The 14,401-nt window shown below is 52.1% G+C and overlaps 1 protein-coding gene across 1 annotated transcript in view; it reads left to right on the top strand.

The window, feature by feature from the left end:
* The window catches only part of LOC144158372 (uncharacterized), a 22,907-nt gene extending 9,043 nt beyond the window's left edge, over positions 1-13,864 (top strand). The window contains exons 3-4 of the mRNA XM_077689228.1: positions 11,859-12,002; positions 13,683-13,864. Coding sequence (XP_077545354.1) covers positions 11,859-12,002; positions 13,683-13,864 — 326 coding nt within the window. The remainder of the gene's footprint in view (positions 1-11,858; positions 12,003-13,682) is intronic.
* The last annotated feature ends 537 nt before the right edge of the window (positions 13,865-14,401 follow it).

The raw sequence follows: 14,401 nt of genomic DNA on the forward strand, positions 1-14,401 counted from the left end.
GAAGGCATCGCGTGCCGCCATGCAACAGTATCTCGGCTCTCCCTGCTGGGCTTCGGAAGGACAATCACCTACCTTGCGCCGTAGTGGAGGGCTCCGAATTAATTTTGACCACCTGAGGATCTTTAAGGTGCGCCGGAATCTCGTGCACACGGGCGGTTTTTTTTTTTGTTGTTGTTTTTTTTTTTTTGCTTTTCGCTTCTATCAGAAAAGTGGCCGCCGCGGCCGGGAATCGAACCCGCGTCGTTGTGCTCAGCAACGATCACCTACCTTGTATCGACGATGCACTCGACCAGCACTGCCGCCCCAGGACTTACCGATGTTAGCGAAAACAGGGTACGGGCAAATTGAAGTGAACGGGACATATGTGACAAGACTGCGTTAATAGCGCCGCGTGTACATCACGAGTTCAAGGTGGTGCTTTTTGGGCCGTGTAAGGCGCCAGGAACATTCCAGTTATGGGCAATGTGCTAGCAGTGCTAAAGGAGCCCTTGCCTTGTCTACCTGATCCTTGTCTACCTGATCCCCTTATGTAATACCCCCTACATGGGGGTCTTTGAGGTATTAAAGTGAATGTAGGGGTCTTTAAGGTATTAAAGTGATATTAAAGTGATGTCATTGTCGAATTAGCCCGGAGCATCCACGGACAGCTCGGAGGACTAGAGTCGGCACTTGAGGGAATCGGAAATCCAGGGTGAACGCGGAGAACGGAAACTGTCGCCTCGCGTACGGAGACTTAAAGGGGTCCTGAAATACCTTCCGCCGATGCATGGATGTACATGTACCCAAATAAAGCAATGTATTTGCAATCTCCTCCCGCAAGAATTATGTTAAAGCGATGAGTATTAGCTGAGAAATCGTAAATCAAAAACCGCGCATTATCGTCGCGCCGCGTTTCCTCCTCCTTTCGACTTACTCTCCGCTGTTGACGGCGCGCCAGCCTTGCCTCCCATGATGCTGCGCTCCGCAGAGGTGACGTACTTCCGCTATTGTCGTCTGCTACGGGCAAGCTTTGTTGACACCATGAATCATGCACTCCGCTCAAGGCTGGAAAAGCGAACGAAAAATCTGGCCTCATGTATGCGGCGGCCTGGCCTTGCCGTTTCGCGGTGTACGTTGCTGGCGGCACATGACTTTTTATCGGCGGCGAACTCGCAGCCGCACAAGGAGGGTCGTGCGCTCGTTCCCTTGATGCACCGCGCACTGTTTATCCAAAAAGCGCCGTATCAGATGTGGCCCCGCTGGTGCCGGGTCTTATTTTGCGGCGGTGGTAATTCCTGCCGGCGGCATGTGAAGAAGTCATATTAAATCGATACAGAACCCGTGCACAAAACGCTTCAATCATGTGACCAGTTCAGCTTGGGGCGACGCGTGGTGGAGAGCGGCAACGTTGGCAAAACATGCTCCGTCGCGGCTCTGAGCTTTCTAGCGCTGGAGCGAGCGCCATTTCTTTGACAATCTCAAACATCGGTTGCCTTGGCAACAAGGCACAAACCGCTCCAGAAGTCAGTTACGGTGGCGTGATCCCGGTTCAACTTGGGGCCCCACTTCGCGACATGTGGGAACTGCAGGCGTACCACTCACTCCCATTGGGAAGTGCGAGATGCGTTTGGCATTACAGGAGGCGATGGTGTGTGTGTTGTGGACGCCTTTGTTTCGCGATGAAATGCGACGTTGTGCTTCTGCGGGTGGATAGTGCTTCCCATGGTCTGGATTATCTTTCTCGTGCGACGTACGACTCAACCTCGCATGGGGTATGTGCAGTGTGCGTGGCTAAAAGCCATCGGCTTGTGCGCCAGAGTTAAGTGACTTGCTGTTCGTCCCCGCAAACCGCGCGCGAGGTGAGTACCGAATTTACGACGGGCAGGAGGCAACCCATCCTCTGTCAATTGTGGTTCAGACTTTCAACGCATGTTGTGACGTTGTGTTCGTTAGAAACGCGTCTCTGGATTGTTTTGAAGTTGAATAAAATGTATGCGTCAAACCCGGGCATTCGGCTCAGGGCGTTCTCTGCGATTGCACGAAAGAAGTGCCACGGGGCTTCAACGCTTTCTTTATGGAACGTACTCAGGTAACAGAATATCCATGTCGTGTTATGGCCGTGTTGCATTCAATACAAACGGTTAAGCGTTTGTTTTACACTTGTTTCGTTTGTCGTAAAATGCCCAAGCACTCCGCTGGCAGATCAGCCGGCGAGCCGACGCTGAGCAGACGACTCATCTCTTTGCCGGAAGTGCGTGAAAAAGCCGCCCAATAGCAGGATGTCTAGCTCATGACGAACATCTGGGAATCGATGATGTAGACATGTGAAGATGGCGGCGCCCAAAAACACGAAGGGAAGGGTGAGAAAAAAACGACAAACTTTGCAACAAAAGTGTGAGCTTTCCGCTGCGCGTACAAGAGTAATACTTGGCACAGAGGACGTTGACGACCCAATCTAACGGTTGCGCTAGTTCATTTAGTGTGCTCAAAATGCCTTTCAGGGCCCCTTTAAAGGAGTACTGACACGAAATTTCAAAGCTGAGATAACTATGTAAAACGCTTCCTTTTTATCAGGAGATATCTCCCAGCAAGTTTCAACAGCAACCGTTCAGCGAAACATATTTAAAATCCATTTTAATCTTCGCCCGCACGAGAAAGCCCAGAGCGGGCCGACGTGACATCATCTGCTACGTGCCCCAAACTGCCGACGTCGGGGCTCCCGTGACGAAGCCGACGCGCTGGCTGTGGTTGGCGCGCGCTGCTCGGGCGTGTGTACACGTCATGGTTTTGGGACTGACGTCATGCTGCCCGGGCCTCAGGGGGACGGCGAATACCTCGGCCGGTCTGGGCGCGCGCGTGCGCTAGCTCGCGCGCGCTTCCAGAGAGGCAGCGATACGGCAAGAATGGTGACGCCATGTGATACATGCTGTCATGGCGGCCGCTCGGCGTTTTTTTAAGTGTGAATACACTTTATAAGCGACCCCAAACCATCCACCGCCGGCGGCGGCGTCGGCGTCCGCAGTGCTACTCTATAAAGAAACAGCATCCGGCGCCAGGTTTCGATCCGCGGACTTTGCGGCCGCAGCGCGACGCTCTACCGATCAAGCCACGGACGCGACGGTGATATCAGTGTTGACGCGCCTTATATCTTTAACGCATTCAAACTACGTCGTCAGCGGCGTGCGTTGGCGACTCAGCGGCGTTATAGCGGCTTGATAACTGCGTGGTGTACACGTGATACTACAAACCCGATGGAAGAGATGGAAGAGAAGGCGGCGAGGCGGTGGGCTGCGGGGGCCGAGCGCAAGCGCCGCAAGCGGGCCGACAACCGTGCATTCGCACTTTCACATTCTCCCCCTCGGGGAAATGCGGGGGAATTTTTTTTGTCGAAACCGAAACTGGCACGAATAAACGACGCCGTAAATGAATGTTTACGCTGCGCTCGACCGTCTAATCTGTCATTCTATGATTAGTGGGCTGGTAGGCACGCATAGCAGCGAAAAAAACGTAACATAAAAAATTCGTGTCAGTACTCCTTTAAGCTTTAGTTGAGCGCACGCAGCAGCTCTGCGCGCGCAAGGAACTTGCGGAGGAGCGAGAGCGCATGCGCAGTACGTAAGCGGCAGCCGCGCGCTTTGCGTGCGCCCGCAAGTTTTGGATTCTTGCGTTGCGGGTTTCGCGGGCTTAGCGGGCCGTGCGCGAGGCCGCTCCCGTCCTCTTTCCGGTCGCTCTCGCCCGTGAACGAAAGGAACAAAGGAACGGCGCCTCCCCACAAACTGGTTTACGGAAGTTCCGCCGCCGTTCTCCTCCCCGAACCTTTTTTGCGTTCATCGTGTTATGCTCGCTAGTGCTCGCCGTCAATGCGCGCTCTACGAATGACCAAAAGCCCCGCTCTACGCTTGCCCAGCCAGCTTCCCTGCCTGCAACGCTACTAGGCCTACTCCGGCGTCCCCACTCACCCGGCACAACTCCTTCAAGCACCTCCTCCTCCTTGCTCCTGCTCCTAACCTCCTCCATCGGTGCAACCCCCTCGCTGCTACTAAAGCGGGATTCACACGACGGAGAACCCCTCTCTTTTTGGCCCGCGGGAGCCGCTCACGTGACCGGTTTTAGGCTCCGCCCCTCTGTGGGGATAGCCCGCGGTGGCTCCGCGAAAGAAAATGCCTCCGCACGTTTTCGCTCGACGGCGGTGGCCCTCGGCTATGGTGGCTCCTCGGCGGGGAATGGAACCTGTTCCTCGGCGCTGTCGTCTGCTAGTCACTCCTCGTAGCTCCGCACGTGTGGATGCGCCGCCAGGCCGGATAATCCGGTCACGTGCTGTTGACGTCACATATCCGTCCGCCTCCGTGAGAGGGTTTCTCCGTCGTGTGAATCCCGCTTAAGCGGCGATGTCTGTTTGAATCCCGGCCCCACCGCCCCGCTGTGTCAACGATGCGACAAACGTGTCCGTGACGATCAAGCAGCGCTGTGCTGTGATACGTGCAATCGGTTGTCTCATCGTGCGTGTGTTCACATGCCGCTCGCCGAGTACCGCCGGCTCGGCCGGTTCGTGGCACTGTTTCGGGTGCTCCCTCCCTCCTTTTTCCGACGTCCTTTTCGACGACGCAGCCCCAGCAGCTCCCTGTCGAAGTTCCCTGCTGCCCGAGCAAGGCCCAACCCCCAGTAAGCGCTACCCACCCTCGCAAACTGTCACAATTTGGTTCTCCAACGTAAGATCAATCAAGAACAAACTACTGGACTTCCACGCCAGTCTCCAGGCCCACCCGTCTCACATTTTTGCATTGTGTGAAACTTGGCTTGACTCGTCAGTGTACGACAGCCAAGTAACTGGAGGGGCACCGTATACGCTTCACCGCCGCGACCGCGGCTCCCTTGGTGGCGGAGTTTTGATAGCAACGCCAGCGCAGCTGCCATCCCGTAGACGGGCTGACCTTGAGTCTCCGGACTTTGAGGCAGTGTTCGTAGAGGTGACGTTTGCCAAGGGAACGTCCCTCATGTGCTGTGTGTACTGCCCCCCACCACTACGAAGGGAGTCGTACGACATGCTCAGTGTGGCCCTGTCGAATGCCACCTCAAAGCATTACGTCAACGTGTATGTTGTCGGAGACTTCAATGCTCATGTCGACTGGTCCAACGTTGAAGCACCCTCCCCATCCGATGCCGTCGACGACTACCTCCTGGAAGTTGTCCATGGTGCTGGTCTAACTCAACTTGCTCAAGAGGCATCATACACTGCTCAATCTGGCGGGACAGCATTTCTGGATCTGTCGTTTGCCACAAATGCCACCCTAGTGCACAGTTGCAAGCTTTCTGCGAGTCTTCCTGGATCAGACCACTCCGCCCTCGCGGTTGACATCTTTCAGCGCCTGCCTAAATACGGCCGTTTTGCTAAGACGGTACAGCTGTTCCACAAAATGGACGTTCCACATCTGCAGCAGCTCGTGCACTTGGCCCCATGGTCCATGGCTCTCTCTGAGGAGTCACCCAATGATATATACGACGTCTGGCTTGACTTCATGACGGCCATCCAATAAGAGTGCCTACCCACACGTCCCTCTTCCTCGCGTCACCCCTGGATAATCTGGATAACCCCTGGATAACCCCTGGATAACTTTGTCGCCGCAAAAAGAAACTCTTTCACAAGGCCAAGCGTACCGGGAATGCAAGCCACTTGAGCAGAGCAAAAGAACTTCAGCGTGAATTGAAACGGCTCATCTATGTGTCGCATGCCCGTTACGTGCAGTCAATCGCTGCCAAAGCCTCGCAGTGCCCCAAGCTTTCCTGGGCCTATGTTAACTCACAACGGAAGTCCCAACCAGCTCCGCAGTTCTCCACCCAAGACGCCGTTCTCACCGATCCCCAATCCATCGCCAACCTCTTCAGCTGCCACTTCTCTCAAACTCAAACTGCCGATCCTACCCCACCAACTGCACCACCTGGTTTGCAAGCTAGCCCCCCTAATACCCAATTCGACCTGACAGCCATTACCCCTGCTGCAACTCTGCGCGCTCTTAACTGTCTTAACCCCTACCAAGCAGCCGGACCCGACGGCATCACACCTGCAGTACTGAAAGCTTCAGCCCCTCAAATTGCCCCCGTCCTCTCATCAATGTTTTCTCGTTTCCTCATCATGGGATGTTCCCCCGAACACTGGAAGCTATCGTTTGTCACACCTCTTCTGAAAGGTGTCAGTTTACCAACCGACCAAACCTCGTCCTACCGGCCAATCTCCGTTACCTCCATTGTTTTCCGCACCATGGAACGTGTCGTCTCGAAAGAACTCACTGAATACCTGGAGCAAAATTCCCTCCTCTCCCAATACCAATTTGGCTTCCGACCCGACCGCTCTTGTGCCTCAGCGCTTGCTCTTGCAGTCCATATCCTGAGCGACCACATGGATAGCAAGGTACCCTGTCACGTCCTGCAGATCGACTTTCGTCAAGCCTTCGACAGGGTAAACCATGCCCTTCTTGTTGAAAAACTTGGTCTCTTTGGCATACACGGCAACCTTCTTCGTTGGCTCACGGACTTCATTGCCCACCGCCAGTTTCAGGTTCTCTTTCATGGCTGCCGCTCCGAGCGCACACCAGTTCACTCGGGTGTCCCGCAGGGCTCCGTCCTTGGGCCAGTGTTTTTCAACATCTTCATCAACGACATAACGAACAACCTTGAGTCCATGCCCCTACTGTACGCTGACGATGTCACCCTCATCCAACCGATCCGAACATCCCAATCTCTTTCCTTGCAGAATGACTTGAACAAAATTGTTTCCTGGTCCAATCGTAATCGGCTCCCGCTAAATCTCTCAAAATGCACCTCTATGATCTGCACAGCACGCCGCCCAGCCAACCTAGACCTCCCTGTCCTGAAGATACTTGACACGCCACTCACGCAGACTACAAAGATAAAGCTTCTAGGTGTCACCATCGACAACAGACTCTCCTTCAGCGTACACACGGACGCCACCATTGCCCGTGCGCGTCGTCTCTTCGCATTCGCCCAGCGCGCTACATCCGGCGCTGGACCGGTTGCCCTGCGAACATATTCACAGCGCTTGTGCTTCCCCAGTTGGAGTACTGTGCCCCTGTGTGGTTGCCGCACCAGGCCTCCCGTGTTGCACTTCTCGCGAGTGTACAGAGGCGGGCAGCATTTGCCATCCTCAAGAGGTCCTCCCCACCCGACCGTCCTTACCGAGACTACCGAACACCGGAGCTGCTTCGCGCCGTCGGTTGGCAGTCCCTTGCGCAGAGGTACGACGCTGCATCACTCCGGCTGCTTCTGGCAGTCGTCGGCCCTCTCGGTGCCCCCCACCCACTGGCAGGGTATATTCGTCGCACCAGGACCAACGACTTGGCCCCCATCCTTGCCCGCACAGTGCGCCACCAGGGGCCGAATTCTCTAAAAAACGGGCGTCGCTTTGAAACGACGGGGTAGCGCCATTGAAATGTATGTGTTCTGGGGTTGGGGCCGCCGCTTTGAGGTGGGCAACCTGAAGATACGCTGCAAGAAAAGCACTGTGGGAAGCACGCGAAGCGACACCCACTGCCCTCCGTCATTTCACTTGTCGCTTCGCGTCCTTGCCACAGTGCTTTTCTTGCAGCGTATCTTCATGTTGCCCACCTCAAAGCGGCGGCCCCAACCCCACAACACATACATTTCAATGCCGCTACCCCGTCGTTTCAAAGCGACGGCCCGCCGTTTTGGAGAATTGGCCTCCTGAACTCCTTTGTTCCGCGCGTGGTGAGCTTGTGGCGCTCCCTCCCCAGTGCGCTCAGGAGCCAACTTGCCACTGACGCTGATGAAGTGAAAAGCCTCTGCCGCCAAGCAGTGCGCCACCTGAGAACGGTTCACTGAACGTCTGATTCGACTCCCCTCTCTCCTTTCATCCTTTTCACCCCCCCTCCCCCTCCCTCTTTTTCTTGCGTTGTAAAAGTCGGTGTGCTGGGCCTTTCGGTATGGGCCTTTGGCCTTTCCAGCGGCATCGTCCCACTACGGCGGACAGTCGCATTAGGGCTAAGAGTGCATTACGGCTGAACGTCGCAACACGGCGGAGAGTCTCACTACGGCTGAAAGTGCATTACGGCTGAACGTCGCAACACGGCGGAGAGTCTCACTACGGCTAAATGTGCGTTACGGCTGAACGTCGCAACACGGCGGAGAGTCTCACTACGGCTAAATGTGCGTTACGGCTGAACGTCGCAACACGGCGGAGAGTCTCACTACGGCTAAATGTGCGTTACGGCTGAACGTCGCAACACGGCGGAAAGGGGACCCTTTCAGCCGATCAGCTGTTCAAATGATCTGGTGCTAGGTGCGTTCAGCATTGTCGCAGCTGGGCATTACGGGCAAGAGCCTGCATATTTATTTCGGCGTGTCTTTGCCGCATTTTCATTGGTTTCCGGCACTTTTTTATATCTTGCGTATTTCTTGTGTTGATTTTTTATGGCTGAAGTAGGGGCACGGCTAAATACGCGTTTAATTTCTAAATACGTATTATTTATAGAAGCATTTGAAGTATCGAACAACATTCCTTTACTCAAAAAAGGTATCGCGGGGTTTATGCATAATTATCGCCCCAAATCTATTATTTTCTTCTCAGATAAGGTTTCAAAAAAACTAATTGAAACCAGTCTTTTTCGCCATTTTAAAAACATCCTCTTGCTCCCCCTTTCTCAGTTAGGTTTTCGTGCTGTCCTATGGACTAACATTATGACTGTGTGCCTAACAGACAAAATTAAATCGTTCATTGACCACTGTGACGCTGCTGCTGGGTTTTCTTAGAGTTCTCGGCAGCATTCGAGGGACCATGACGTTCTTTTCATTTTGCTTGAGAGTGATGGAGTAACAGGTCCTGCCATAACTTGATACGAAGCCGTCTACTAATCATGCAACAGACATTAATTTCTACAGCAATATCATACCCTGTCACCGTTACTAGAGGAGTTCCACAAGGGTCGATCTTGGGCCCATTGCTCCTTTTAATTTAACAGATAATCTTCCTCTCTGTTTTAATTCCTCAATGCATACTGCATATAGACGGCACCACCGTCTTTAACTGCCATCAAAATAGCTGCGCCTTGATCCAAATGCTAAAGGCTGACCTGTTTTTCTTCCAACGATTGTGTCCTCTTAAGAAATTATCTTAACGTACCTAAAACTTGCTCTTAGATGCGAAGCAGCTTATGGTCGAGCCGGTTCCCTGGTGTGTTTGTATGTTTGTACTAATATGTTTGTATGTATGTTTGTACTATGTTTGTGCACCGAAAAATCCTTGTAAAATAAACTCATAAAATTTTGCATCGGCGCGTTGAACCGTTCAATCAATCAATCAATCAATCAATCAATCAATCCATCAACAGGATTTAGCACAGCAAAGAAACGAAGATGACACCGGAGCATGAGATAAATTGGGTTTCATAAAACAAAATGAGTGGTTAACAAATGGCGCAGGATGGGCGAAAAGTGGACAGAGAAAACACTACAACATTCAACCTTTCAGTCAATCTTTCAAACAACCCGCCGCAGTGGCTCAGTGGCTAAGGCGTTGCGCTACTGAGCACGAGGTCGCGGGTTCGATTCCCGGCCGCGGCGGCCGCTTTTCTGATAGAGGCAAAAAGCAAAAACGCCCGTGTGTTCGAGATATCGGCGAACGTTAAAGATCCACAGATGGTCAAAATTAATCCGGAGCCCTCCCCTACGGCGCGCCTTGGGGGTTGTGGTTTGCGACGGGAAAAGGAAAATAAATTCACTGGGGATATTTGGAGCTTCATCGCCTGTGTTGCGTCGGGGCGTAAAACCATCAATCAATCAATCTTTCAAACAGACTATCTTACAGGCAATCTTATCGCTCTTACGAAATCTTTCACCGGCATTTGTCGGCGATTCAGGAAAATGCGCATGATTCTGTCTTGTGCAACGACTGCCTTTTTTTTTTGCGTTGGCGGCTTCTGGCGTTGGCAGCTTCTGCCACAAGGTGTATATTTTACAATAGCAATCTAAATACACTGAAGAACATAACTAAGGGATATAGTGCGCGGGGTTAGGGTTGGTGGCATTGTGGCTACTGTTCTAATGCAAAAACGTGGAATATATACGTTGGAGAGCTATCAATTAACAAACAAAAAATAAAACAAGTCCCAGAAAACAATGAAAATGCGGGAAAGACACGCCAACATATATATGCAGGCTCTTGCACGTAACGCCCAGCTGCGACAATGCTGAACGCAACTAGCTGCAGATCATCTGAACGGCTGATCGGCTGAAAGGGTCGCCCTTCCGCCGTGTTGCGACGTTCAGCCGTAACGCACATTTAGCCGTAGTGAGACTCTCCGCCGTGTTGCGACGTTCAGCCGTAACGCACTTTTAGCCGTAGTGAGACTCTCCGCCGTGTTGCGACGTTCAGCCGTAACGCACTTTCAGCCGTAGTGAGACTCTCCGCCGTGTTGCGACGTTCAGCCGTAATGCACTTTCAGCCGTAGTGAGACTCTCCGCCGTGTTGCGACGTTCAGCCGTAATGCACTCTTAGCCGTAATGCGACTGTCCGCCGTAGTGAGATAGAACCTAGGTTTACGTCTGGCGCTGGCCGACAACCACTTCTTTCGTTCGCCAATCTGGCGTTCAGTGGCGCTGCGTGACACACAAAGCCCGCATTTCGGCGCTACTGGTTTATCCACGCACCAACTTCTGCGTGCGGTCAACTAAAACTGGTTCTTCGCGAGAACTGCGAGAACTTCGCTGCACGCGCTGAGCTGCCCCTACGTGCGCGCGCAACTCTGTGCGTACGCTCAACTAAAACTGTCTACTATCGTCGAACTTGCCGTGCCGCCCTGCCGACGGCCGACGGCGGCGTCGCGCCATAGCTTTCACCCGCGGCGCGGCGCGACGCCGCTGGCGGCCGTCGGCTGCACGCGGCACGGTAAGTTCGACGCTAGTGCGCACGTACCTTTATCTATCCCGACGGCTCCGCCGCCCAACCAACCTCCTACCTACACATAAGGTCCAAGCTTGATGGCACGGGTTCATCATCAAAATGTGACCGACCCCTTCATCTTCAGTTAGGCAGAAACCAAGAAGCAATCGAAGCCGCGGGTTCAACAACGAAGTTTTAGGGGGCCCAACACGCGGAAGCCGCACCTGGGTTGTGTGATGCGTCGCATTGGAGGGTTTCGAATAATTTTGACTCGAGGAGATCTTTAACGTGCGCTGAAATCGGCTGACGAGCAATCCGACGCTTTCCGACTGAAGAACGTCCGCCGCGGCCATGATCGAAGCTGCATCGCTCGGCTCCGCAGCACAACGCTTTAGTCACTGCGCCACCGGGTCGGTTCCGTAAGAAACCTCGGAGTAATGGAGTCATTTTACTCTCAACTGTATATGATGGAGCTCTCAGTATATTTTGATTGTTTGAGGCTATTAAATGTTCAGAAAAAACAGGATACAAACGTTGTTTGCACTAATAAAACACGTATTGCACATTCGTTGGGCCTTGCCCTCGGATAACGGACTTTGTACGCTTAGTGATCAACCAATCAAGCAGAAAGTTTCCATTGCGACTGGCTCCCATGGTGTACAAAGTTGCCGGATGTGTGCTTTGTTAGTTTTCTCTTACGGATGACTGAACATCTTTTTGTGGCAGGCTTTTAGTGAAGCTCCACCAGCGAGTGGTTTTTTTTTTTTACATTAGAAATCATGGTCCTGCATGGTCAGCTGTATCATTTACTGTATGTGGGTCATCGGTTTCTAGTTTTGTCGAAGTAAAGTCTAGTTTTGTCTATAGACTAAGTTCGGTATACTGAACAAGTTCTTTATTGAGAGACTAGCTTATGTTTTATCTCCTGCCCTTCTAAGCCTCCTCCTTATATCCGCTTGTGAACATCCAGGCACAAGTGGCGAGCCGCAACAAGAACACCAGAGGCAGCTGCTGAAGACCAGCGGCCGTGGCAAGAAACCTTCTACACAACCACCGGGCCCAGAGCCGCGACGAAAATATGCGAGCACCATCGATACTACGAGGAAATTAGCCGGTCGGGGAGGCCATAACTACGTATGCAGTGCAAGATGCAGACGCGCCTGTCTTCGACATTCCTTGCTATAATGAAATGTCATCAGCTGTACCCAAGCGGCCTTCTAATTTTTGAGCGCATGTGAGTGCGTGGTCATCTTAGATCGAAAGCACTGTTAGCCTGCTTCCGCCGGTTTCCCAGACATTCGGGAGTACTGTTTCGTGAAGCCTCGTTAATGAAGCTTCATCCGTGAGGTCTCCCGTATTTTCCAGTTTATAAGTCGCTTGCTAAAAACTAAATGCGCAGCAAAGGGAGGGGCGAGGGGCCCATTCCCGACGTTCGGCATAACGTCAAACTTCCAGGTGCACCGTCGTAAGCAAGTTTCCGCACCTCGACTTAGGAGTATGACATTGCATGGCATGTCGTTAGGCTTAACGTAGATTCAAAATAAAAGTGTCTCCGTGCATGTCTGTCTTTCTTGGGTATGACCGCCAACAACAGTTAAAGGGGCCATGCAGACAATATACAAGTTTGTTTTATTCAAAAGGTTTAGTGTTTTATAGTGCCCTCAGCGCTTGTCCGGCAGCAAACTATGCTTTATTCAGTGATAAGTTAAACATTTTAAGCGAAAATTTTAATTATCCCGCTAAATTGTGCGCTTTCGTGGCGTCGACAATGACGTATCCAGAGCAGGGCCTTAAAACTAAAGGTAGCCTGCTGACCAGGGCTGCCACCATCTCAAAGACGGCCGTTTGGTTATCTTGTTTATCGCGCAATTTCGTAGTTGGCGCTGCATTACCACTGAAGTGCCAGTGTTCGCACTTTTCTTCTGGCCGGACTTCTTTACCAGCCGTATTTTTATTAGGGTTCGTACTAATCGTTTCCTAAAACGCAAGCTGTGACTCGACCAATATGGTCATGTGAGTGACCATGCCGCTTATGTCGGTTGGTCAATGTTGTATCAGACAAGTACAACGCGTCCGACGGATGTGTTAGGCAGTGTCAGTCGGCAAAGTGCCGCACTAACTGCTTCGGTGTTTGCGTGCTCATTCGTAGCTTTAATGGTCCGCCCAACAATTATTACTGCTATAAAAAGAGTGTGCCCAGAATTTGAGCGCAGATAGCTCGTTCGGCAAGCTTACAAGCCCTGCCTAATTTGCGTTTGCTTTTGCCGGCCTCAGAAGATCGCACAGCTGGGCACACGACACCATATAGGTTCTGTAGCGGGAAATGAGCTAGTGGGTCCCAAGGCCATTCCCTTTTTTCCTTATTATATAGCTTATTCGAGCGAAGTTCACGTTAAAAGTGGTGTCAGCGTGATTCTAACGAGGCAATCGTTCGAATGAACCGAACTTCTGCTTTGCCTTCATGGCCCTTAAGTAAAGTAAATCAAAGTAAAATAAGAAGTAAAATATGCTCATGCATTTCACAAGAACTGTCTGTATGTTGTACATCGTGAGATGAAAAGCTTGGCTGGTCGTTCAGCTTCAGAAGGTGGAACGGCTCATGGTTGTTGTTCTTTATTGCACTCACAACGGCAGAAAGGGTACGCTCGAATCTGAATTTGCGTGAATTACCTCTTTACTCGTTCCAATTGTTTGGGATTCGCGACAGTAAGGATAAATGCTTTGAATGTGCTTCGATATGTAGAAAATGACATTCTGACCCGGGGCACTCTCCTATCTTTTGAATTGTTTGCAGTTCTCATCTGGCAACCTGTACAGTACTGGCGCAAGTGGAAACAGTGGACTGGCGTAACTGTTTCAGGCCCCCTGACTCCACCTCCGACTTACAGTCAGCAGGCCGTCCTCCTTGCGAAGACACCCATGGCATCTCCAAACTGCTGGTGCCATACGTCTACTTGCGTGGATCCCACTCTTTGAAAAATTTACTATTAAAAAGTCCCGAGAAAGGATTTACACGCAGAATGTTAACTGCTGTGCCGTTTCTGCTTCGTTTCATAGACAAAACTCATTGGAACAGTGGAGGCATAACTGTCGAGATTGCATTATTGCCCATTGTGAATTATGCCTTTCAAATGCCATTCCACCTCTGAAATCCCAATTGTGCCCTAATGGCGACACGCATACTTGCGGCGTCTAAAATGGTGGATCATTGGGTCAAAAAATTCCCCCGCATTTCCCCGAGGGGGAGAATGTGAAAGTGCGAATGCACGGTTCTCGGCCCGCTTGCGGCGCTTGCGCTCGGCCCCCGCAGCCCACCGCCTCGCCGCCTTCTCTTCCATCTCTTCCATCGGGTTTGTAGTATCACGTGTACACCACGCAGTTATCAAGCCGCTATAACGCCGCTGAGTCGCCAACGCACGCCGCTGACGACGTAGTTTGAATGCGTTAAAGATATAAGGCGCGTCACTAACACTGACATCAGCGTCGCGTCCGTGGCTTGATCGGTAGAGCGTC

This window comes from Haemaphysalis longicornis, unplaced genomic scaffold, assembly GCF_048455015.1.
Source record: "Haemaphysalis longicornis isolate Haplotype H1 unplaced genomic scaffold, Haemaphysalis longicornis Haplotype H1 scaffold_1, whole genome shotgun sequence".
Taxonomy (NCBI): domain Eukaryota; kingdom Metazoa; phylum Arthropoda; class Arachnida; order Ixodida; family Ixodidae; genus Haemaphysalis; species Haemaphysalis longicornis.